This window comes from Idiotropiscis lumnitzeri, chromosome 19 (assembly GCF_059441095.1).
Source record: "Idiotropiscis lumnitzeri isolate Australia: NSW breed Sydney's pygmy pipehorse chromosome 19, RoL_Ilum_1.0, whole genome shotgun sequence".
In the NCBI taxonomy this organism is placed as follows: Eukaryota; Metazoa; Chordata; class Actinopteri; order Syngnathiformes; family Syngnathidae; genus Idiotropiscis; species Idiotropiscis lumnitzeri.
In genome coordinates this window covers 10,865,162-10,886,003 of record NC_142409.1, presented here as the reverse complement: position 1 = coordinate 10,886,003, position 20,842 = coordinate 10,865,162, and the positions used below count along the sequence as shown (strand labels likewise).

General features: G+C 44.1%; 1 protein-coding gene and 1 long non-coding RNA gene across 2 annotated transcripts; one reads left to right on the top strand and one right to left on the bottom strand.

Annotated features, from left to right (window-relative positions):
* Positions 1 to 3,130: 3,130 nt before the first annotated feature.
* LOC148318507 (uncharacterized) lies at positions 3,131 to 20,644 on the top strand. Its single transcript, XR_015839923.1, has 3 exons — positions 3,131 to 3,192; positions 6,016 to 6,167; positions 19,836 to 20,644. It is a non-coding gene; the product is annotated as an uncharacterized LOC148318507 (long non-coding RNA).
* Positions 17,310 to 20,514, bottom strand: xkr9 (XK related 9). The gene is made up of 3 exons (XM_088283171.1): positions 19,865 to 20,514; positions 18,783 to 18,997; positions 17,310 to 18,451 (listed from the first exon to the last, which is right to left on the bottom strand). Exons 1-3 carry the CDS (start codon positions 20,179 to 20,181, stop codon positions 17,820 to 17,822), a joined length of 1,164 nt encoding a protein of 387 aa, XP_088139297.1. The 5' UTR covers positions 20,182 to 20,514; the 3' UTR covers positions 17,310 to 17,819.
* Positions 20,645 to 20,842: the final 198 nt, after the last annotated feature.

The following is a 20,842-nucleotide window of genomic DNA, read 5'->3' as shown; positions in this document are numbered from 1 at the left end:
TCAGACCTGACAGGTAATGGTCCTGTGGTTTGGACACCAATCAGTCTCTGAAAATGTTTACATTTCAAACATGCTGCATGTTTCTGGGACACTCAGGCATACGTTCCTCCACGCGATTTCAGCGTTGTGTGACGTCATTATCAATCGTCGCTTTTGCGCGCCGAACGCTCTCATGCTTGCAATGTTGACGTGTTTATGTTCACTATTTCCATCTGTTGTAGGTGGAACAATCAGCGGCGATGGGTGGGCAACGGTTGACCGGTTTGTGAGGAGGCTGGAGGGGGGTTGGGAGGGGGGGGGGGTGTTATAGCTGTAAAGTCGCGCTCAACTTGGGTTTCCTGATTGGGAGGCTGGGCTTGATTATGCCGGACTACAGGGATGGCAGACAGGAGAGTGTTTTTAGGGATGGCGAGGTGGGGGGGGGTGATTTCTTCTCTTCAAGGCCTTCTCAAGGCCTCATACTATTTTACGACATTAGTTTTGAGGTGGTTAGAAAACAGAAATTGCAATCATTTTCTCTCAAGAATTTAGTAGGGGGAGGGGGGCGTCATAGGAAAATGCTGCATATCACACAAAAGGGTAAAGAGTAACAGTAAAATAAAATATTGTGACATTATTTTAACATGGTTGAGCACATAATCTTTGTAAAAATAATTTGTAATAAAGAAAAAAAAAAAGACAAATTAAATGTTCAAATCCGATTCTTATACTTTGCATGAATTTGCTTTCCAATGAAATCTGTCATTTGAAAAATAGATATTATCATACGTTAAAAATACAACAAAAAAATCATAGCAACATATATTAAATTTGTTCATTTTTCAACTATGGCAACAAAGGCGACAGCGACAATATCCAAATATCCCCGTTGTGGTCCGTGCAAAACCAGTACGTCCATTTTGGTTAATTAGATCTTATCCAAGTGTCAGCAAACTCTTACACGTTCCAAAATGAAACCCTAAATAATCATTTAGATGTCAAAGGAAAACTATTACTACTGAGAACTCAAGTTACACCCCCCTGAGGACGAGTAGTGGTGGTGGTGGTGGGCTTGGGGGGGGGGGGTCATGATACTGATGACTGTGAGCAGAGAGGGCGAAAGAAAGCAAAGAAACGCAGGCGGGATGAAAGGCGGCGTCGCTCCCTTGTGATGTCGGCTGCAGACGTCGCGGGTCCCGGCGTCGGGTTTCCCCCACCCCTCGACTGGCCGGAAGTGGCGCGTTTCCCCTGGCGACAAGCTCTTCCTGCAAAATAAAGAAATGATTAGAAAGATGACAGCCGGGCCAGACGACTGGAAAGCCCAAGAGGGTAAGAGGGTTTACAGGAGGGGGCAACCCGCCACCATTACATCAGCCCCCCCCCCCCTTTGCCTCCTCTGACTGATTTTATGTTTTCATCCATATTCCATCAGGGTCCTTTGTTTGTGTTGCTATTGTAATCTCAAATTAATTTCACATTCGAAGACACCATTCCGAAACGTCAGCTTTACAGATGCCATGTAATGCATCTATATTGTGTGCATTCAGATTACTTCCGTCCCAAAGGACGTCGGGTGGACAGTACAAACTCTCACAGGTCCACCCCCCCCCAAGGGCCCAGGGCTCCGGGGGCAGCGATCCCTGGCAATCGTGTGGCGGCCAAAAGCGCGCCCCCGCACCCCCTTGTAGTATAGCCTTGTGGGAGCCCCACATTCCACGGCAAAGTCGTCCTCTAACATTTCCTGCAGAGGATTTAAGGCTGCATTAAAGATTATATTCTGTGCTTAAGGATGGATTTTATCTCTTGTTGACAATAATACTCTCATTTAGTTGTTTTATGTCCTTACAGACACAAAAGCCCATAAGTGTCCATATCCTGGCCAAATGTTGAGTTTTTAGTTGCTGTATCATCACTGTAAGGAAATGTTGATATTTGTATCGGTAATATTGCTCGTCACTTCAGTACGAAATTAATTTCTGCCTTTACTGTTTTAAAACTTCTTCTATAACAAACCCAAATCCTGCGATGTCGTGAAAATTCCACATTTGTCAGAAAAATCCACAAGAGTGAATCTGCACACTGAAAAACGCAATATGGCGAGAAACGACTGTAAAACCGAAATATCCAAGTCAGCTCTTTCGAGTCAGTGAATCTGTACAACCGCAGTCTGTTGCCATGGCGATTAGTCGTAAAACAGGTTAACACCTGCTAGTGCTCACTCACGTGGCTTCACACGCACGTACAAAGGGAGGACCCGTGTCCCTTTTAATGGGCACTGATAAAAGACAGGCTTCATCTTTGGAGGAAGGTCAGTGCTGCTGCATTTAGACATTTTCGAGCGGCGCATGACGACCAAGCAGGGATGGTCGCGCCCGCGTTGAGTTACAAGGCCTGGCCGCTGACAGGTAGACTAATGTGGGTCTGTCCTTCCGGCCGATGGACGCAGGATGAGGGCGCGGATCGCAAACGTCAACGGGACGCTCTGGGCGACAGCCAGCGGCGTGCTTCGCGTCCTATTTGCGCTACCGGGATCGAATGAGCAGATGCGGCAGCGACTGGACGGAATCTGACAGCACCATCAATCTGTCACGTACACCCGAAACGCTTCATTCAGGCGTTGACTTTACGGATGAAACTTGGGCTGCTAATGCGGTGTGCCGGCCAATCACAGCGCAGAATGGAACGCAGAATCGGACACTTTCCTGGCGGATAACTGTTGAATGAATTGACACGGTTTTGTCTAAGCAAAGGAAGTCATTTCAACAGTTGTTCTTGAATATGTGTGGCTGAGGGGGATTATTTTGTTGGTCAGTTTTCTAAACCACAAATTAACATGTGGCTTTAAAGTTAAATTACTTATGCAATGCCGCGGCAATGGCTAAAAATACATGACCATCCGCGTATTCGGTTAATTGCCACAAAAGTCAAGGTACACCTCTTGTGGGGGGCGCGTGTGACCCTGGAGAACATGCTTTTTGTCCGCCGTGGGACAATGAAGTGTAATTTCACTTCCACTCCAGTTGTTGGCAGTGGTGCTCTCATTGCCCATTGTGCGCAGCTCGTATTAACCCCACGATGTAGGTTTGTTTTGCTCCGAAAATGCTATTTATAGTTGCGGCGGAGAGTGGGTGGTAGTGGGGGGGGCTGAATTGTTTTCTTCTTGCTAAGGGGGGCGTGACAGGAAATAATTGAGAAGCACTGGTCTGTACCAAGGTAAACAACACACACACTCACGCACACATAGATAAAAATAAAATATAACACTGCTGTGCTTTTGCTAGCCGGTTAACTCAAAATGCTAACGTTACGTGACTAACGCTAAGCTAAGTAGGCTAGTGTGTCTCCACCAGATTTTATAATTGGACCTTACAGTCTGTACAAGTGCTAAAAAACATTCTAATCCTTTAATGATGGTGGTATGAGCTATAATAGTTTTTAAAGTGGAGCTTCCCCAAGCCAGAAACGCTCACATGGTACTTGTTAGGTGTTCTTTTTGCTCCTAATAGCCGTTGATATGCACTATTAGAGGGTATTCACTGTGTGTGTAGTTTGTGTTTACATGAAAGTGCTGCTTTGTTTACTGTAATTGTAAATAATGAGCGTGCCATGGAAAGCATTGTCATCACGGTTAAGACCTGCGGGAAGAGGAAAGGATGCAGGGACGCTTAATAACAATGAACAAATCCGCATGTACGCTTCACTGAGCGGTCAGAATGTCGGAGAGAGGAAAACAAGCAGCCCGGGTCTAATCTGCGGCAATCCGTGGCATTGATTATCTGCCCGGGAGAATATTGTGGCTTGACTGCATGTTTTTTTGTCTTTTTCTTTTTTTTTTTCATTGCTGAAAAGTGATTTGAAAAAAGAAGGAAAGCAAAATAGTGGCGCAGCAAACACTTGCCGCGGCGAGCAAAAACCAAAGCGCAGTGAACGCATCCGCATTTATCAGTAACTACCTTTATCTTCATTTAAAATTTTAATAGTGAAATGTTACATTATATTTGATCCTCCTACGATGAATATATATATTTTTTTATCATTATCAAACGGAATTCTTTCATGGGACTTTACAAAGGTTTTTTTTTATTTTTATTTTTTTTTACCACCAACGCGTTATTCATTAAAGCTGACTTAACTGCCCCTACTGCTGTTTTGTGTAATGAAAAAAAAGGGGAAAATACCAGCTTTTGCAGGCAGCGTGAAAGGGGTTTGGGTTCCTTCCCAGTAAGACTACGCACTACACACTATGCTACCCCATCAATGCCGCAGAGTAACAAAAAGGCCTTCAGTGTATTGTGCAAGTCGCCTGCAGGCAACAAGCACTTCTTCTACTTTTCTTGTGAATTATTGCTGCCATTCATCGCGGCTGTCATGTTGTACTTTTCACACAGACTAGGAGGAAGGTGTGAAGAAGGGTAAAAATAGCCAGCAGCTTGGGGATGCTTGGTCAGCTCTCACTATAGAAAAAAAAAAGGGTGGATGTGGGAATCAGCCCAAGGCGGCGTCCGAGAGACAAAGCCCAGGTGACACCCGAGCGTCAGCCGGGCCCGTCATCAGCCGTATCGCTGACAAAGACGCCGGCGGGCTGCTATTACTAGAAGCAAGTCTGACAATTTAGAAAAATATTCTAAATGCACTTTTTTTTTCTTCCGTCCCCCATTTGAAATTGCAAACTGAATTGATTTCAGTAATATTGTTAGTTCCATTTCCATCTTAAAAAAGGAAATTCAGACTTAGTGAACCTGCACAATGGAATACGAACCAAGTGAGATTTTAACCAACCCGCAACACGTCGGTCAACGTGTGCCACCGTCCCACATGACACACCTGCAGCTCACTCGTCACGCTCTCCCCACATTTCCATGCTGCTCAAATCCTATTCAAATTTCCGCGCAGTCCGTGTCCTGTATTGATGTGTCACTTTGTGTACGGCGGTGCGTCAAGACCGAATTAATCAAATCAGCGCTGGCTGGCTGATTGCTCGATTTGTTTATGGCACGGGAGATAACATTAGACATGAAACGCAAATCCCGCAACTGCTCATCCTTAAAGTATTCCTGGCCGGCGTCAATGCAAAATTTTGTTCTCCTTTGTGACTCGCAGTAGTGGTGCTGCATGCGTCGTTAATTGACTTGGCATGTTGTTTAGATGTTTGCCGGCAGTTTTACAATAATTTATACCATGTGGCCGAGCCGTAGATACGCGCACGGGTAAATGATAGCACAATCTGGGATGCTTACTTTTAAATACCATGCCTAAGTGCAAAAACTCCACTTTGTTTTGACGTTTGTTTTATATGCGGTATACTGTTGAGAGGCTGCGCCGACTTTTCGCAATGTGGAGCATCTTTGATGTGGTGATTTTGGTCAATTTGGCTCTTTTTAAGCTGTGCATGGTGGAGGTGGAGTGCGGCAACTCTGTCGGCTGTAGAAATTCCCTGGAGATGCTGTTCGGGGATTTCCCCAGGGTTCGCTATATTAAATAGTTGTTAGTCGTTCAACCAACTAGTCGACTAGTCGACTACTATAAAAAAATATATATTGAGATAACTAAAACAGCTATGAAGAAAAAAATATATTTATTAATGCAATTAACAGTCAAGAAGGTGAGTTATAGTGAATATAAAAAGTCTACACACCCCTGTTCAAATGGGAGGTTTTGTGGGCTACAAAAAAATTAGACCAAGATATTATTTGTGTGAAATTGATAACAGAGAGAGAAATTTTAGATTCTAAATATATGAACGTAGCGGATAGGGGGGAAATGCAGCAAAAAAATGCTTCTTTTTAGGTGCAGGTGCTTGAGCACCACTTGGGGTCTATGTATGCACATGCCTATGTAATGCGCATTCAACGACACAAGGGTAAAAATAAAGAGAATTCTTGGCGTCTTGGGATGGGAGCAGGGGTGGACAAAAATTGTGAAACTGTGGTGAGGTTAAAACTTAGTAAAGTCCCCCAAAAATCCCATCCCGACGTTTTGACATTGAAATGAATAGTTCCCATCAAACCAGTATTCCGCCTCCGTTGCCGTTCACAGGTCCGTTTCCCAGAGGTATGCGATAGGGGCGAGCCAAGAGGAAGTGGCGCTCCCCCTGGATAACAATGGCCCTCCACAGAGCTCCCGCCAAGGCTCAGCCAGTCATGAAACACGGCGGGGATGTCATTGACCTCGGGGTTAACTCTCCTCAGGTAAGCAAGCGGCAGATCTCGGACAAAAGAGCGCTTTTCTTACAGGTGGAGCGCCGCCGCGTATCCGTGCTCTGCCGCACTGATAGATTTTCTAATTCGCTGCAGATTCCCATAAGAGTGGGTGGCCCCGGTCAACAGTGGGCCCATTCATGCTGGGTGGGACGTGGAGGGGGGGGTGAGGCGTAAATGAACCTGGATTAATTTAAGAATGACTTCGGCATTTGAATAATATCATTCAATGTATGAAAACGGACAGGCCGTGCTGATTGGCTGATATACGGATACGGTGATGCTTATATAATTCTACGCGCTCTGCTTTGAAATGGGATGCACGGCTTGTATGGTAAAGTGGACGTGCTCCATCTCCACCTTTGCTTTATATGAAGCTCCCCCCCCAATGAAATAGCCGTCATGTCAGCTTGCAGGCTTGGCAAACTCGCGGACAGGATACTTCCTCAGATTAGCCCGGCTGTTTACACAGTCCCCGGTAATCTGGGCCACAGGGGAACATACCTGTACTGTGTCAAAGGGCCGGCTCCGGTTACAGCGTGGAAGCGTACAAACCATCCGGGGAGGGTCCAACGGGACTGGCCTGGCTCCAGGGGAGGTTGGCAGCGGGCACAGGGGAGAGAGGGAGGCCGCCGTGCACCCTTCACTTCCTCGTCTTGATTTTTGTTTTTTTTTTTTACAAAGAAGACAGACGCTCAGTACGATGCAGAAATATGTCATTTTTTGCAGCGGATAAAGAATATATGCCTGTGAGGAGCGATGGATTATCTACATTTGTTGTTCAAATATTATTATAATGACATCTTTGTTTTGAATTTGCATTTAAAACTTTTAATGACTTTTAATGCCTTTGTTTCGATGTTTTAAGGGGAACAGACTGGCAAAAACATTTCCATTTTTTTTGGGGTGGAGGTAGCTGAATTTCCATTCATTTCAACAATAAAGATAATTTGAGTTGCAACTGCGGTCACAGAACAAATTAAGAATATGCGACAGACAGGTTGTGTTGCGCTTGGCAGATGAGTCTGGACTAAATCACTTGCGCCAAGGTGAAAATGTGGCCACCAGCGCCAGTGGGCCTAATCCATTGCAGACGTGTAGCGCACCATTGCGGGAGGAGGAGGGGTGGGGGGGTAACGGGGGGATGGTCAGGTGCAAACAATTGCAGCAGCTGTCAGTGAGCTGCCGTGATCTCGTTTGATATCCTAATTGTGAGTCAATCCCAAAGCAATTCTGGCTACGTCCCGACCCGGCCCGCTTCGCTTCCATCTGTCAGGATTCCTGAGCGTCTATATCTCCTGGATGTGTGTGTGCGTGCGCGTGTGTGCTGTGTCCAGCCCGTCCCGCATCTCGCTGGGAAATCGGCCCTGATTGCTGCCATTTCCGCTAACTTTTAACGATACGGGTCGGTGAGGGGGAGCGGGCTAATGCTGATAATTGCCACGTTTCAAAACTACTGGACTCCCAGCACCACCCAAAGTCTGCCGCCCTCCTCCCGCCTCGTCAGTTCGGCGCTATTAGCATGAGAGCAGAGAGCGTGTCAATGTCGATTCAGCTCCACAAGCCGAGAATCTCCAGATCCACATCCCCTTTTGTAGCTCGCCATGTGGTCCCGAGCCGAGTGATTGGCGTATCCAAATGTCCAGAAGCCTCTACACTGACTAATTTGAATTTGGAGAATTTAAAAGAGGCAGAAAAATTCCGATGTGCAGTACGGTTCACAGATTATGTTTGTCAATTTATAAATGAAGTTTGCTGTTCATATGGGGTGTAATTACACAGTTGGCCACAAGATGGCAGCACATTGTTATGATTGATTTCAAGATCAGCCCCATTTTTTACGCCTACAGAGAGCAGCAATTACTTGAGCATGATTATTGATGGATATTGTAAGATGTGATGATTTGTTAAAAATGCTGTTCAAACATGCCGATGGATTATTTGAACAGGGTGTTTATACATTGGAGATTTCACAAGGCTTGTGTCTTAGATTTTTGCTCTCAAGTCAAAGCGAAAAATTGGCAAAACCCAAAGTGGGGTCCCTCAGTCCAGGCACCCCTGATTTAAACTTGCCATGGTCTCAAGAGACGCCATTTTGAAGAGATAACTGTCGGGCATGTTGACTGCTCTGACTGATCGTCCGCCACGAGGCGACTCCTGCCTCCTGATTTTGCGCCCCGACTCCTCGACCCCTCTCGGTGATTTATGTGGCCCCAGGAAGACGGGGTCTATTTGAGGGCCCTGCTAGGAATGAAAGTGTTACCGGTGGGTGTCGGAGGCGGAGGGAGACACTCAGGGGAGAATTATGAGTTTTCTCAGCTGAGTGCCCGGCTTTGGTGGAGAGTGGGGGGGAGGGCGGCAGACTGCTGTGTGTTGGTGGGGGGAGTAAAAGGGATGGAGTTATGTCCTTGGAGCCCGCAGGCTTGAACTCCACAGCTGAACTAGTGACCCTGACAATCCATCAGTGCTAGGGTGTGACAAGGCAGGGGGTATGTGACAGGAGGGGGGCAGGCGTGGAGAAGCTTAGCGACGGGTACGACGGGCCAAGGGGCACAAGCGGGGTCGGTTGGGATTTCTGCTTGTTGCTTGTTGCGTCTCCTTCTGTTAAATCTGACTTGCAAAGCCCAGATGAAATACCTTTTTCACAACAAGCAGCAGTTAGCAGATATAATTCTTCCCCCTAAAAACCTGATTATTGCCACTCTTAGTTGATCGCCACACTGGCTAACAATAAGCATCTTCTGCGGTGGTGCTTCACATTAAGCAACCAATAGCTGAATGCAAATAACGCTGAAGACAGGTACTCATGCTCACAGGTTGGTCTTCTTTATCCTCTGCGAAGAATTAATATTACGGCCGTACTGAGAAGTCAAGAAAGGAGCTGAGTGACCAGTACTGTGCTTTATATCAGTTTTACTGTCTTCTACTGCCCCCAGGTGGCCAATGTGTGCAAACCACAGTTAGCAGCACCATGTCCATTGAATGAGAAAGTTCGACAAAAATGATTTCATTATTAATAATTGTATTAATATCTTTTTGTTATTATGAGGATTTTTTTATTATTAGAAATTGGCATTTTACTTTCTTAGAAAAAAAACAATAATCCAAAATTTGGCAAAAAATGTTTTCTTTGAATCACATGAAAATTTCAAAGAAGTTGCCTTGGCTCGTCCAACATTATTTATTGGAATAAAAAAAAAAGTCTACAAAATTCCTCCAAATTCCTGTCATTTTGTATTATTTCTATTGCTGTACCAAAATATTTTGCCGCAAAATTACACACCATTCATCCTATTTCTGAACCGCTTATGATTGAAGAAATTCACTTTATTGTGCCATACATGTTGAAATGAAACGTTTACTGTGAGTAATGATTTCTACCATACAATTCTTTTTACTTTCCTCAGATAAATGGATTAAAATGAGATTCTTTGGAGTGGACAAGTCCAACATTTTTTGCTTCTAGTGTTTCCAATCCTGTGCGATTTAAGTACAAGTCAAAGCCAGACTCAAATCCGCCCCCCCAAGCCCTCATTTCCCCAAACCCACTCCCGCTTCCACTGCCAGCATCTTTCAGCTGTTGCCCAAAACTCACTGTCACTTGGCTCTGCGCGGCCAATGGGTGGACTTGATCTCAGCGTGACCGGTTCAAGTGGGGAGACGGGGGGGGGGGGGTTGTACCAGAGAATCACTAATGGTTAACTCTAATGGTGAAACTCTGAGACGGAGCGTTGTGTCTTGGTCTGTAAACGAGGGTTCAGATGGCCCTTTTGCCGCAAATCCATGAGTAAGCGAACCTTTTTAAATAGCGCCTATCTGGTGTCCGCGGGACCGGGGGGGCCGGGGGGGTTTCTCCATCAATATGTTCTTTTGCCCTTGTCCGCTGCTGATATCTTTATCTTGTCACCCCCACCCTCACACACACACACACACACACACACACACGCCTCCTCATAATCTCCCCCGCCTCCACGATTCAACTCAGGCGGCTTCCAACCGCGCAGCGGCGGCCTTATAGGCCCCAGAAGTCTGCTCAAGGTGTCATTATTATTTTTTTATCATTCAGATTTTTTTTTAAGGTGGTAACAAAAAAATTGCATGGGGGTGAAAAATGAAAAAGAAAACAAACCTGACTCAAACTGGAATATCCCTACATTCTAAGAAAAAAATTGAAAATCTGATTTAAAAAAAAAAACACAAGAAATCTGGATTGTGGAAAAAATGCATTGATATAAAAATTGTTTTTTTTTAAGAAAAAGCTTTCAAATCCTAATGAAAATAAATGGAATGATTTTTTTTTATAAAATCCGTATGAATATAGATAGTGGTGAAAAAAAATACAAAATGACTAAATAAACCGCATCAAAAGCAAAAAGCTTAAAAAAATATTTAAAACAGCCATAAAAAAATGTTTTATGAATTGAGACGCTTTCCCTCTCAAGGTGAGCGAATCTGCCCGTTCGCATCTTTGTGCACGCACTTGCTTCTGAAATATTGCCACCATTAATCATTGCTATCATCACCGCCGCGTTTATCAGTCCAGTATGTCCTGACTGGCGCCTTGCACACGCTAAATTTAATTCCTTGTCCGTCTTGTCGACCATCTTTAATCATCTCTTCCAAAAGTGTGCGTGCGTGTGTGTGTGTGTGTGTGTGTGTGTGTGTGAGAAAGTAACGGACTGATTTTTAATACCTGCTCATATATGATATGTTGATATGTAAGCCACAGCCTACTCGGTCGTGCTGATGACTTTCCAGTTGTGAAAATCGAGCTTATCCAAACACAGGCGAGGCCGAGACGTTCTGGACTGACTGCAGTCCGTGTGTGTGCGTGTGTGTGTGTGTGTTATGCACTGTCTGTCCTGTGGACATGATTAAATAGAAGCACTAGGCCGTCACCTCCTGTTGGATAAAGCAGTTAGCCAAAGTAGCCAGTCAGTAAGGTCAGTTCACTTTTTTCAGTTAGTTGATTCATTGGTCGGTTGATCGGTTGGTCTGTGGCTTACTCGGTAAACTAGTTGTTCAATACTTCACTTAGTCTGTCGGCTGGTTAATTACTCTGCGAATCACTTAGTTAATGAGTCAGCTGGTTAGTCAGTTGGTCTGTTAGTCAGTTGGGTAGTCTATTCATTTGGACACTTGGTAAGGTAGTCAGTCAGTCAGTTAGTTAGTTAATTAGTCACTCACCCAATCACTCAGTCAAGTGCTCTATCATTTAATCAGTCACTTAATTAGTCTGTGAGCTCATTGGTCAGTTACAAATTCATTTTTAAATCTGATTTAGTGAGTTTGTTAGTTCGTTAGTTAGTTAGTTAGTCAATCGGTTTATTGGTCCAGTAGTCAGACACTTAGTTAACTAGTCAGTAAGTCAGTCAATAAGTTACACGGTTGGTCAGTCCGTTGGTTATTCAGACTGACAGTCCACAAAAGTCTCCAAAAAAATCGAAATATTAAAAACTAATATTTAGAAAGAAGTCCGTTTTAAATGATAAAGATCAAAAAGAAATCTTCCAACTCAACTAAAAATAGCAGGAAAGAAATTCTGTGTTGTGCACTGCCTCGGACAATATTGACACAAGCGCTCGGCGATCCCGTCCTGCAGGCCGACGTGCTTCATCAGGTGGAGACTGAAAGTGCTTGGTGATCAGCTTTTTAGTCATCATAACATGTCTCTTTATGCATCCCATCGTTTTCATCATCGTTTCCTCAGATTCTTTTTCACGCCACTTTTTATCAATAACGCGCATTTCATTGTCAACGTGAAACGGAACCTCTCCGCCGTGTTGAAACCCAATCGTCCTTTTAGTGTCGAGAAATGGCTCGCCGCCTGCACTCTCACGGAATCTGCTGTCATGTGACTGGCTCGCCCAAAAGCGAAGGCCCAGCACATTGATCACTCGCTGTGCTGCTGCTGTTCAAGTCAATCCATTGGTTATCAATTATTACTGAACCAAATCATCATTCCTTGAATGCCAAAAGTAACATTTTTCCAGATCAGAAAACTAATTGAAAATTGTCATGACACAAAATCTATCATTCATAATAAAATACAATAAGATTTTTCAGAAAAATACAAATGTGAATAATTAAATGGATTCCTGATCAAGCTTTAATTAAAAAAATGTTGCTTATCTTGATTTTATTTTATGCTTTTACATTTTTTTTAAACATCGCTCTGGGGGAAAACAATAAAAAATACATGCACAAAAATAAAGGATCGGTGGCTGCAACAAAAGCTTCGGGGGCCTCTTGTCTAATGAGTGCCGAGTGCTGATGGGTAATGAGGCGCTATCAGGTGTCTCACTGGCCTGTGTGGCCTCAGATCACGTTGCTGCATCACCTCATCCATGCATTTACAGTGCCATCTATTGACCCATAGGAACTCCAGATGTACCTCTTTTGCAGCTAAAAATAAATAAATAAATCATCTATGCATTCCACCATGACAAAACCATCAACATTATAATCAACATTTCACTGTACACGCAGGCCAAACATCCTCAGCAGAGCGTCACGGTTGTTTGATGCAGAGGAAGTCCAACGTTTGTGTGAGACCTCAAACTCACAACTATATATTTACAGTAATTCATCAAATTATCTGAAAAATTACATATAAAAAAAATAAACGTGTACAACACATAGAAAATGTTACTAATATATATGTATTTATCATTTTGTATGTATGTGTGCTTCTACATCATTTCACATACTATTTAATGTGTGTGTAAAGTACCTTTTTTTTTAAAAGAAGAACATTTTTAAAGAGCTAATAAATTCCACCCAATTCCAAATGTTTCCATGGAAATTCTAAAAATGAAGGGAGACTTTCTAAAACATATCAGAATGAAAGTCGACACAAAATTTGAGGATTAAGAAAATAATAATAATCTGACAAATTACCAAAAAGTCTGAAAAAATGACCCAGCCCAAAACAATGAAAATATTCAAATAAAAAAACACAAAACAATATGTAACTAAAAAGTAAATAAAAAAATGCCCCCCCCCAAAAAAAAAACCCAAACGATTATTAACATTTTCTCAAAATTTCTTTTTTAAAACTCTTGAATATATGAAGTTAAAAAAATGGATTGAATGTGTATTTGAGTAGGATTCCTCATATGTGCTTTTAGAGCGCCCTCTACCGGCCATATCTATAATTCCAATTTGGGTTCAATTCCAAATGAAACCACTTCTGGGCTGCATACAAACAGTATTTATATATTCCACCAAAACATCCATCTCTTATTTTCAGTACCTCTCATCCAAAACAAAAGCCACAAATGGCCCTGCAATCAACTTTTTCTGTACGACATATACTTCACGCTTGTTTGTTACAAGGAAAGTCCCTCGTGTGGCGACATGACCTCGGAGGAGCCCTCGTAGGTTTTGCGAGGACCCGCGGACTGTGAGTTCTGAGTCGACATCTCACGAACGAGGCAGCTCCTTCATGTTTTTGCCACGCGAGTCTGTTAGTTGTCATACATAAAACAACATGTCCACTCTCCCCTCAGCCTCACCTCCCGCACGGCCAAAACCTCATCAACTTCCCGCAGCATTTGTCCTCCGGCGACGGATGTCTTTGTCCCAAATTACAGCCCGCCGCGTCCGTCTCCCCGAAACAAAATAAACGGCATCTGACGTTGATGCGTTTGACCGTCCTGGCCTTGTTTGACTTGGCCGCCGTCTCCGATGTTGCGGTTTCCTTGGGAAGGTTTTGAGGCCTGCAGCACCGCCGGGGACATCACATGATTATTCGCCACAGCACGCATGTTAATGAGGGGCTAGCGCAAGGACGTGCGCTATTTCCTCAAATGGATGAGATGCCGATGTCATCGAGGCCCCGAGCGACCCAATTGAATCATCACTAAAGCGACTGACCATCTTCGTGACTGACTTAATGACCGACCAACTTGCTGATTAACAAATCGTCCATCTGAGCAGCAAAGTAACTTGCTGACTAACTGACCCGCCACCAAAACAAGCATAATGACGCTAATCAACCTCTCGCGCGATAAAAACCAACGCTTGTTTCTTTTGCCTTGCGATGGACCGAAAGCTTTGCTCGGTCGGTCCACGTAAGAAACATTTGTGGCCCGGAGCGAAAATGACTCGAGGTGAACGTCTGGGTCACTTTATTGCCCCGATAAGACGCCTCGAGGGGGTCAACGCGACACCCCCTTCGTCATGGCCAAAGTAAAACACCCATTTCTCACCCCGGGGTCCGTCTCTCTGACTCCAAAATGCGTTTTATGGCCAACACGCCCCCCCCCCCCACACACACCACACACCCCCACCCCCCCAGCCCCCTCCCCCATGTTCTGTGCAGATGGGTTAAATATGACATCAAAGCCTCTTTTAAATCCTTCACAGTACCTCTCGTGTTTCTCCGCCGGTATTGAGTTCAAACCCGGCATTTTTACAGTAGATTTAATGGATCAATGTCTGTAATCACATTAGCACCGGCTTAATGTAGAACAAATTTCACCGTGGCGACCATCAAAGACGCCGAGCCCGAGCTCTAATCGGCCGTGGCATCTCGGGCTGCACTCGGAGAGCTGCGGGCCTGCTGTGATAAGCTGCGAGAGTAGCCTGCCCAACAAACACACACACACACACTTCTGTTATTGCATTTTCCTGGATGAAATTAATCCCGGAGCTTTGATTGGGAAAAATGCCAGCTGGGAATTGAATGAGGAAAGTACATTTTGCAAAAATGCAGTATTATGCAAAAGAATCGGGACGGCACTCTATTTGCTACTTTCGCATTCGCCGCTGTCAAATCGAACTAAAATAAAGTCAACTAGCTAACATCAGCGAACATCTGCACGCAGACCACACGCATACTCGCTCTCACTCTTCCACTCACACAAATGCATATTTATACGGACAGAAAACAGAAGCCATGTTTGTTTCGGGCGCACTCCGGATATCCACGGTTGCAGTTTGTTTACGCTGTGGGGGAATATGCATCGAGCCCCCTCGCCGACTGGGTGGAACGTGAAAAAATACCATAGCGTATGAGCGATTGCTTCACACATGCGGAAAATGTAGTGGTGGGCTACAATCAAACACACACAGGGGGGGCGGAAAGCTTGTCTTGATTAACCAGGAGAAGCCCGGCGTGTTTTGGTCGTGGCGTCATGTCCCGCTTCCCCGAGCAGCCCGGTCGGTGGAAGCCATTCGTTTTGCTTTGTCTGCAGTTTGTCTCCTTGCGTTTTTCCGCTAATCTGGAAGGCTCGCCCGATTAACCGCCCGGCTCACGGGAAGTCGCGGGCGACCACGACACAGTTCAGGGTGACTTTTTTTTAGTCACTTGATTTGAGGATTTGCCCATACTGAATTCTGATCTGTTTTTAACACAGAAAATAATCCTTCATACCACTATACATTATTGTAAAAACATTTTTAAGAATAATATTAAACAATGTAAAGAATTAAACATTTTGCATTCTAGCAGCACCATATAGATACTCTTTGTTAGTCTGTCTATGGCATTTTGCTTTGTGTGTTAGCATTGAGCTACATGGAATTTTCCAAGCCAAGGCTAATGTGGTTGTATTGTATATATGTTTTTTTTCATACTTTTTTTTTTTCGTCATAATCAAACAGCCCCATAGAGTCCTATGCATTGAACTCGTTTGTGTTGTATTGTTTCGGAGTTCCTCTGCATGATGGATCCTGAAGTAGAATTCCGACATTGTTACGACGCTCTTGGAATAATTTCCTTTATTTACAGAACCATGTGAACCGAATACCACGCTCTGATCACACGCACACGCACGCACACACGAGCCCAGTGCATGTAATTACCCTCAACCCACTCTCCAATCTGTCACTGCCCCGACTCATTTGTCAGTGCGCAATGCAGCGTGATTAAAGAAACCTTAACAGTTCCGTTGCAAAGAAACAACACGAGAAAAAAAAATTCTGGGAACTCTCAGAGCTGAGCGCAAGGTCGCTAATGCATCGAAGGTGCTGCTGCAGCGGTAGTGCATTACGGTAATTAAAGACATGCAACATTACAGGGCTTCATTAATCATGCCTTCGATGGACTTTGAAGCCTTAATGAAAAACGGCCCGCCACGGCGCGTTTATTGTACCCGGACAAATTGTGGGAAGCACCACACACGCCGCCAGAGCCCCTGAAATTGATTGGCTGCTACAGGATGTGAAAAAAAAATAAAGATGCTGCAGCTTCAGACAAAAAAAAACTAACAAGGAGCAAAAGTTGTTTGCTGCAGGGATTGATTGTTTAAAAAATCTCTCTCTCTCTCTCTCTCTGTCTGTCTCATATGTACATGGATTTTAATGTCGATCTCATTTCAACCCCCCTTAAGATCACCTCCTTTGGAGGCGCATTTGGGCGAGATGAGAGCCGGAGATTAGCGGCTATTACCTTGCCAGAAATTACGCATTACTACTTTCCCCGACTCGCCTTTTCGGGGTCATGCTTCACTCCAGTGGTTCCATGTCACTGGCACTAACTATTCAGGTGAGTCACTCAGGCAAAATTGTTCCAAGAAGAACCCCCCCAACACACCCCCGATAAAAGCACTTTTGGCAAGTTTCCGCGGCTACATTAATTCTGGACAAAAGGACTGAAAGGGAGGGGGTGATCTATCATTTAAAATTATGACGTCATCCTCTTTTTCTCCTTATATGAGCAACTCTTCGTGATACCTCTTTAATCACTGTCTTGGAATTACGGTGTTTGAAAAAAAAAAATAAACAGTTTTAACTACCAAAACGAGATAGGGCGGACTTGTCGATCATGAGAGGTGACAAAAAGTAATCTCAAAGGCCTCGTTCCGAAACTGCACAAACTGATGCTGATTATTTGGCCGAATGAAATTACTATGACTGATTAATCGGCCAATTAATTTAATAAATATGTATAGAATAAAGTCAAAATGTAAAAAATGTGTTTTATGTTGTATTGTGTGATTGTGTTGGCAATCAAAAAGCTTCGAAGAAAATAACAATGTCGTTACTGCCATCTAGTGTTCAATTCGCGCATTACATCTCTCGACGGCTCCAACTGCACTCTCAACAAAACCTTATATTATGACACTTGGAAACGACGTGCGCATTACGTAAAAGAGTTGAGTAACACTCAGTCATAATCTTGTCATATTTTATTGCACTTAACTCCCTTTTACGATCGGATTCTAATATCAGTCTCTGTGTTGAAACAGCTTCCAGCGTGGTTGGAAGATAAACGAGTAGAGCAGATAAATACAAACGTAATGCTTCGCTACAAGGCAATACATTTGGAATTTACAAATAATATATATTACTGTAGAGTATATACACATTTCCCTATATATTTTAGATATTTACATGTATGTATATAAATTATATGTTTGCGGCTTGTCACTGTATCATAGTAACAAATATAAGCGTCAAGCCATTCTTGTATTACGTCATACGTACACAGGCCGTTTTTGTTGTACATGATGGACAAGCGTGTCAGCCGTGTATGTGGAGTTTTTTTTTTATCATAGGCATATCAGTCATCTTTATGAAATGTTTTCAGCGTTTCATAGCGTTCTTTTCATCGAATGATGGATTCAATGGAGTGTTGTGTTCCGCAGTGTGTCAGCCACGTTTGTGGAATAGCATCCCTTTCGACTAAATGTCCCGTCAAGGCTGCAGGAAGTTGCTTAGCCTGCCTGTTGCTTCTGCGTGCTTTCCACTTCCGTCCACTTCGTCTGCTTCCCGCCTCGTCTCCCTCGGGTGCAGGCGGAGGTAATAAATCACCAGGAAGACCAGCCCCAGCACGGAGCTGACAAAAATGTACCCGCTGATCACGAGGAAGAACGTTGCTGTCTGCACCTCCGGCTTCAATAACGCCAAAAGTAACGGTGACGTCATGTTAAGAAGCGAATAGAGGAAATAATACACGGTCATCGCTATTCTGGTGTCCTGCCCTTTGACGTTAAAAAAGGTGAATGTCAGGATGAACCCCACCACAGCGCGGTAGACCAACTCGTGGATTCTGGTGGAGCAGAAGTTGGTGCCGAGCAGGTGTGACCACATGGTGCCCAGTAGCCACAAAATAACCATCAAGGCGATCACGCAGTAGGGGGTGAGTAGCAGAAGGAGGCTGAAGCTGAGGATGTGGCTGCTAATAGTGCAAAGTTTGTAGAGGAGGTAAATGACGGTGGGCGAGCCGGACGGCATCTCCTGGATGTGGGCGAGTGAGCGGCGTAGACAGCGGCGGTAGTCCACCAGGGCCCAGACGATGTTGAAACAAGACGAGACCATGGACAAATCTGAAAGGCAGCGGGCATTAGATCAGAGTGGTGATCTTAATGTTGTAGTCGAGTCGAGATACCCGGAGAGCAAGATTTTGTGGCGTCAAGACCAAAACCGAGGCAATGCGAGACCACATTGGGAGCAAGTTCAGCTCAAGACTTGGAGGAATTTAAATTTCAGACTAACTTCATCGAAACTGACAAACGGGAAAAAAATCTAGATCAAAAAACAAATTCCAACCCAAAACAGACATGAGACCAGTCTTGAGGTCTCAAGGTCTTGACGGCGACAACATCAGGCCCTCCACCAGACACGACAAGCTTGAGCGTGAGCATCTCTGAAACGTACGCTGCATGACTGAGGCGTGGCCTTGGTCCTGCGCGATGTAGATCTGCACGAGGAGCTGCGGGGCGCTCTCCAAGAACGCCTCGAAGACTTTGAGCATGCTCAGGTCGCTGGCTTGGCAAAACAGACGGTGGTGCGCTTCCTTCTTCTCGTCCTCGTTCAGAGAATCAGACAGGTGCCAGACCACTTTGAAGCCACTTTTGAGGAGGTGATAATACCTAAAAAAAAAAAAAACAAGGGGGAGATATGCGGAACAAATAGAAGCAGATTTGTGATTAAAATTATATTCATCTTTCAGTATCTGGCGTGTTGTTACTCTGTAATTATCGTATTTTCCGGACTATAAGCCGCTACTTTTTTCCTCGATTTTGAACCATGCGGCTAATACAACAGTGCGGCTTTTCTGTGGATTTTTCTTTCACTACTAGGGGCACTCTATAGTTCAGAAAATACGCTAAATAAATTGATTTTTTTTCCTCTTAGGTCTGTTCTGTTTATATATATATATATATATATATATATATATATATATATATATATATATATATATATATATATATATATATATATATATATATATATATATATATATATATATATATATATATATAAAAAAAAATTTTTTTTTAGGAGTTGCTGCGGCTTATAGTCCGGAAAATACAGTATACTTGACTTGAGTCAAATTCCATATTTTGAAGCTGATAAGTATCTGAAGGATCTGGATACTTTGGAGAGCATCCCCGATTAGTTTTACATATTTGAATGCTATCTTTATTTATAACAAGATAACAACTTTGAGATACAATAACGGAACTGATAGATTCCTGGAATGGGGCGAGGATGTACGGAGGGGGGGGGGGCCTAATACAGTAAAGTTCATTCTCTAAAGGCTTAGATTTGGATCCAGAAGGTCTCTTTCGGAATAGAATTGCAAGTATGTTCTCATGGTGAGAAAAATATCTCAATGTGGTTCAACCGGTTTGTATACGATGCAGAATACCGGACGATACGTACATACCGACACTCCCTGTGTTCACGTTCGTTTTTTCCCATCAGGGAGTTTCGTCACCGGTGTGGCCCCTTACCGAGTGAAAATGCCCGCGCCGCACAGGTGGAAGAACACAAGTTTGCACTTGGACATTCCCAAGACGGCGGCTTGTCCTCGGGGGTTCATCAAAGCATCTTCAAGGTCATCCTCGTACCAGACGTGACTGAATATCTGAGTCACCAGCAGCCCCGTCAGGACGAAGGCGAAAGTCAATGCGGAGCAGATGTAATGTCCATCCAGGAGGTAGTTTATGGAAAGTCCCACGTCGGTCCAGATGTCCACCACGTAAAAGAGAAGCCCGACAACTGTTAGAAGCCATCGCAGTTTGGTGAAGCAAATGTCCGGTTGGAGCATGTCTGAGTTAGTCCGGAAGAGGCATCAGAGCTGACAATTTTGTGCAGAGCAGTTCCGATGCTTTGCCATCCATTCATCAAAAGCGAAAGAATCTCTCCCGTCCGCTTCCTTGGAATTTGTGACGAGCTCCTCCTTACAAGCCAGCGTGACAACGTTGTTACGTAATACCCTCGTGCTCACGTGCGTCTCCAGGACTGATTGACTTGGACTCAATGTCATCACTCGTGGTAGGAAGAAGCAAAGTTCAAATTGCGGACTTCTGTACTGAAGCAGATTTTTCAGGCGTCTGTACTTTTATCGAGGATTTAACATCCTCACGCAGGGACCATTAATCTCGACGGCAACAGATTCTGAGTCGGTTTTTTTTCAGGTTTCGATACCTTGAGTATTTCTTTTTTGGACAACTTTATCCCTTGACAGATATTTGTCCTTTTCACTCCTGTGTCAAAAAAGGAGTGTCGGATAAAGCGAATGAATTCATTTGACAGGCGTGGGTGTTTGATTGGCCTCTGCCGAAATGGCGGAGCAGTGTTTACCTGTTCCCATGGTGCCTACTGCAGTGTTTATGGGAGCGGCTTTAGCCGAAAACATCTGATTGCTGACAAAGGACAATTACTATAAGTAATATAGTAGTAATGCACAAATAGATCCAATAAAAATG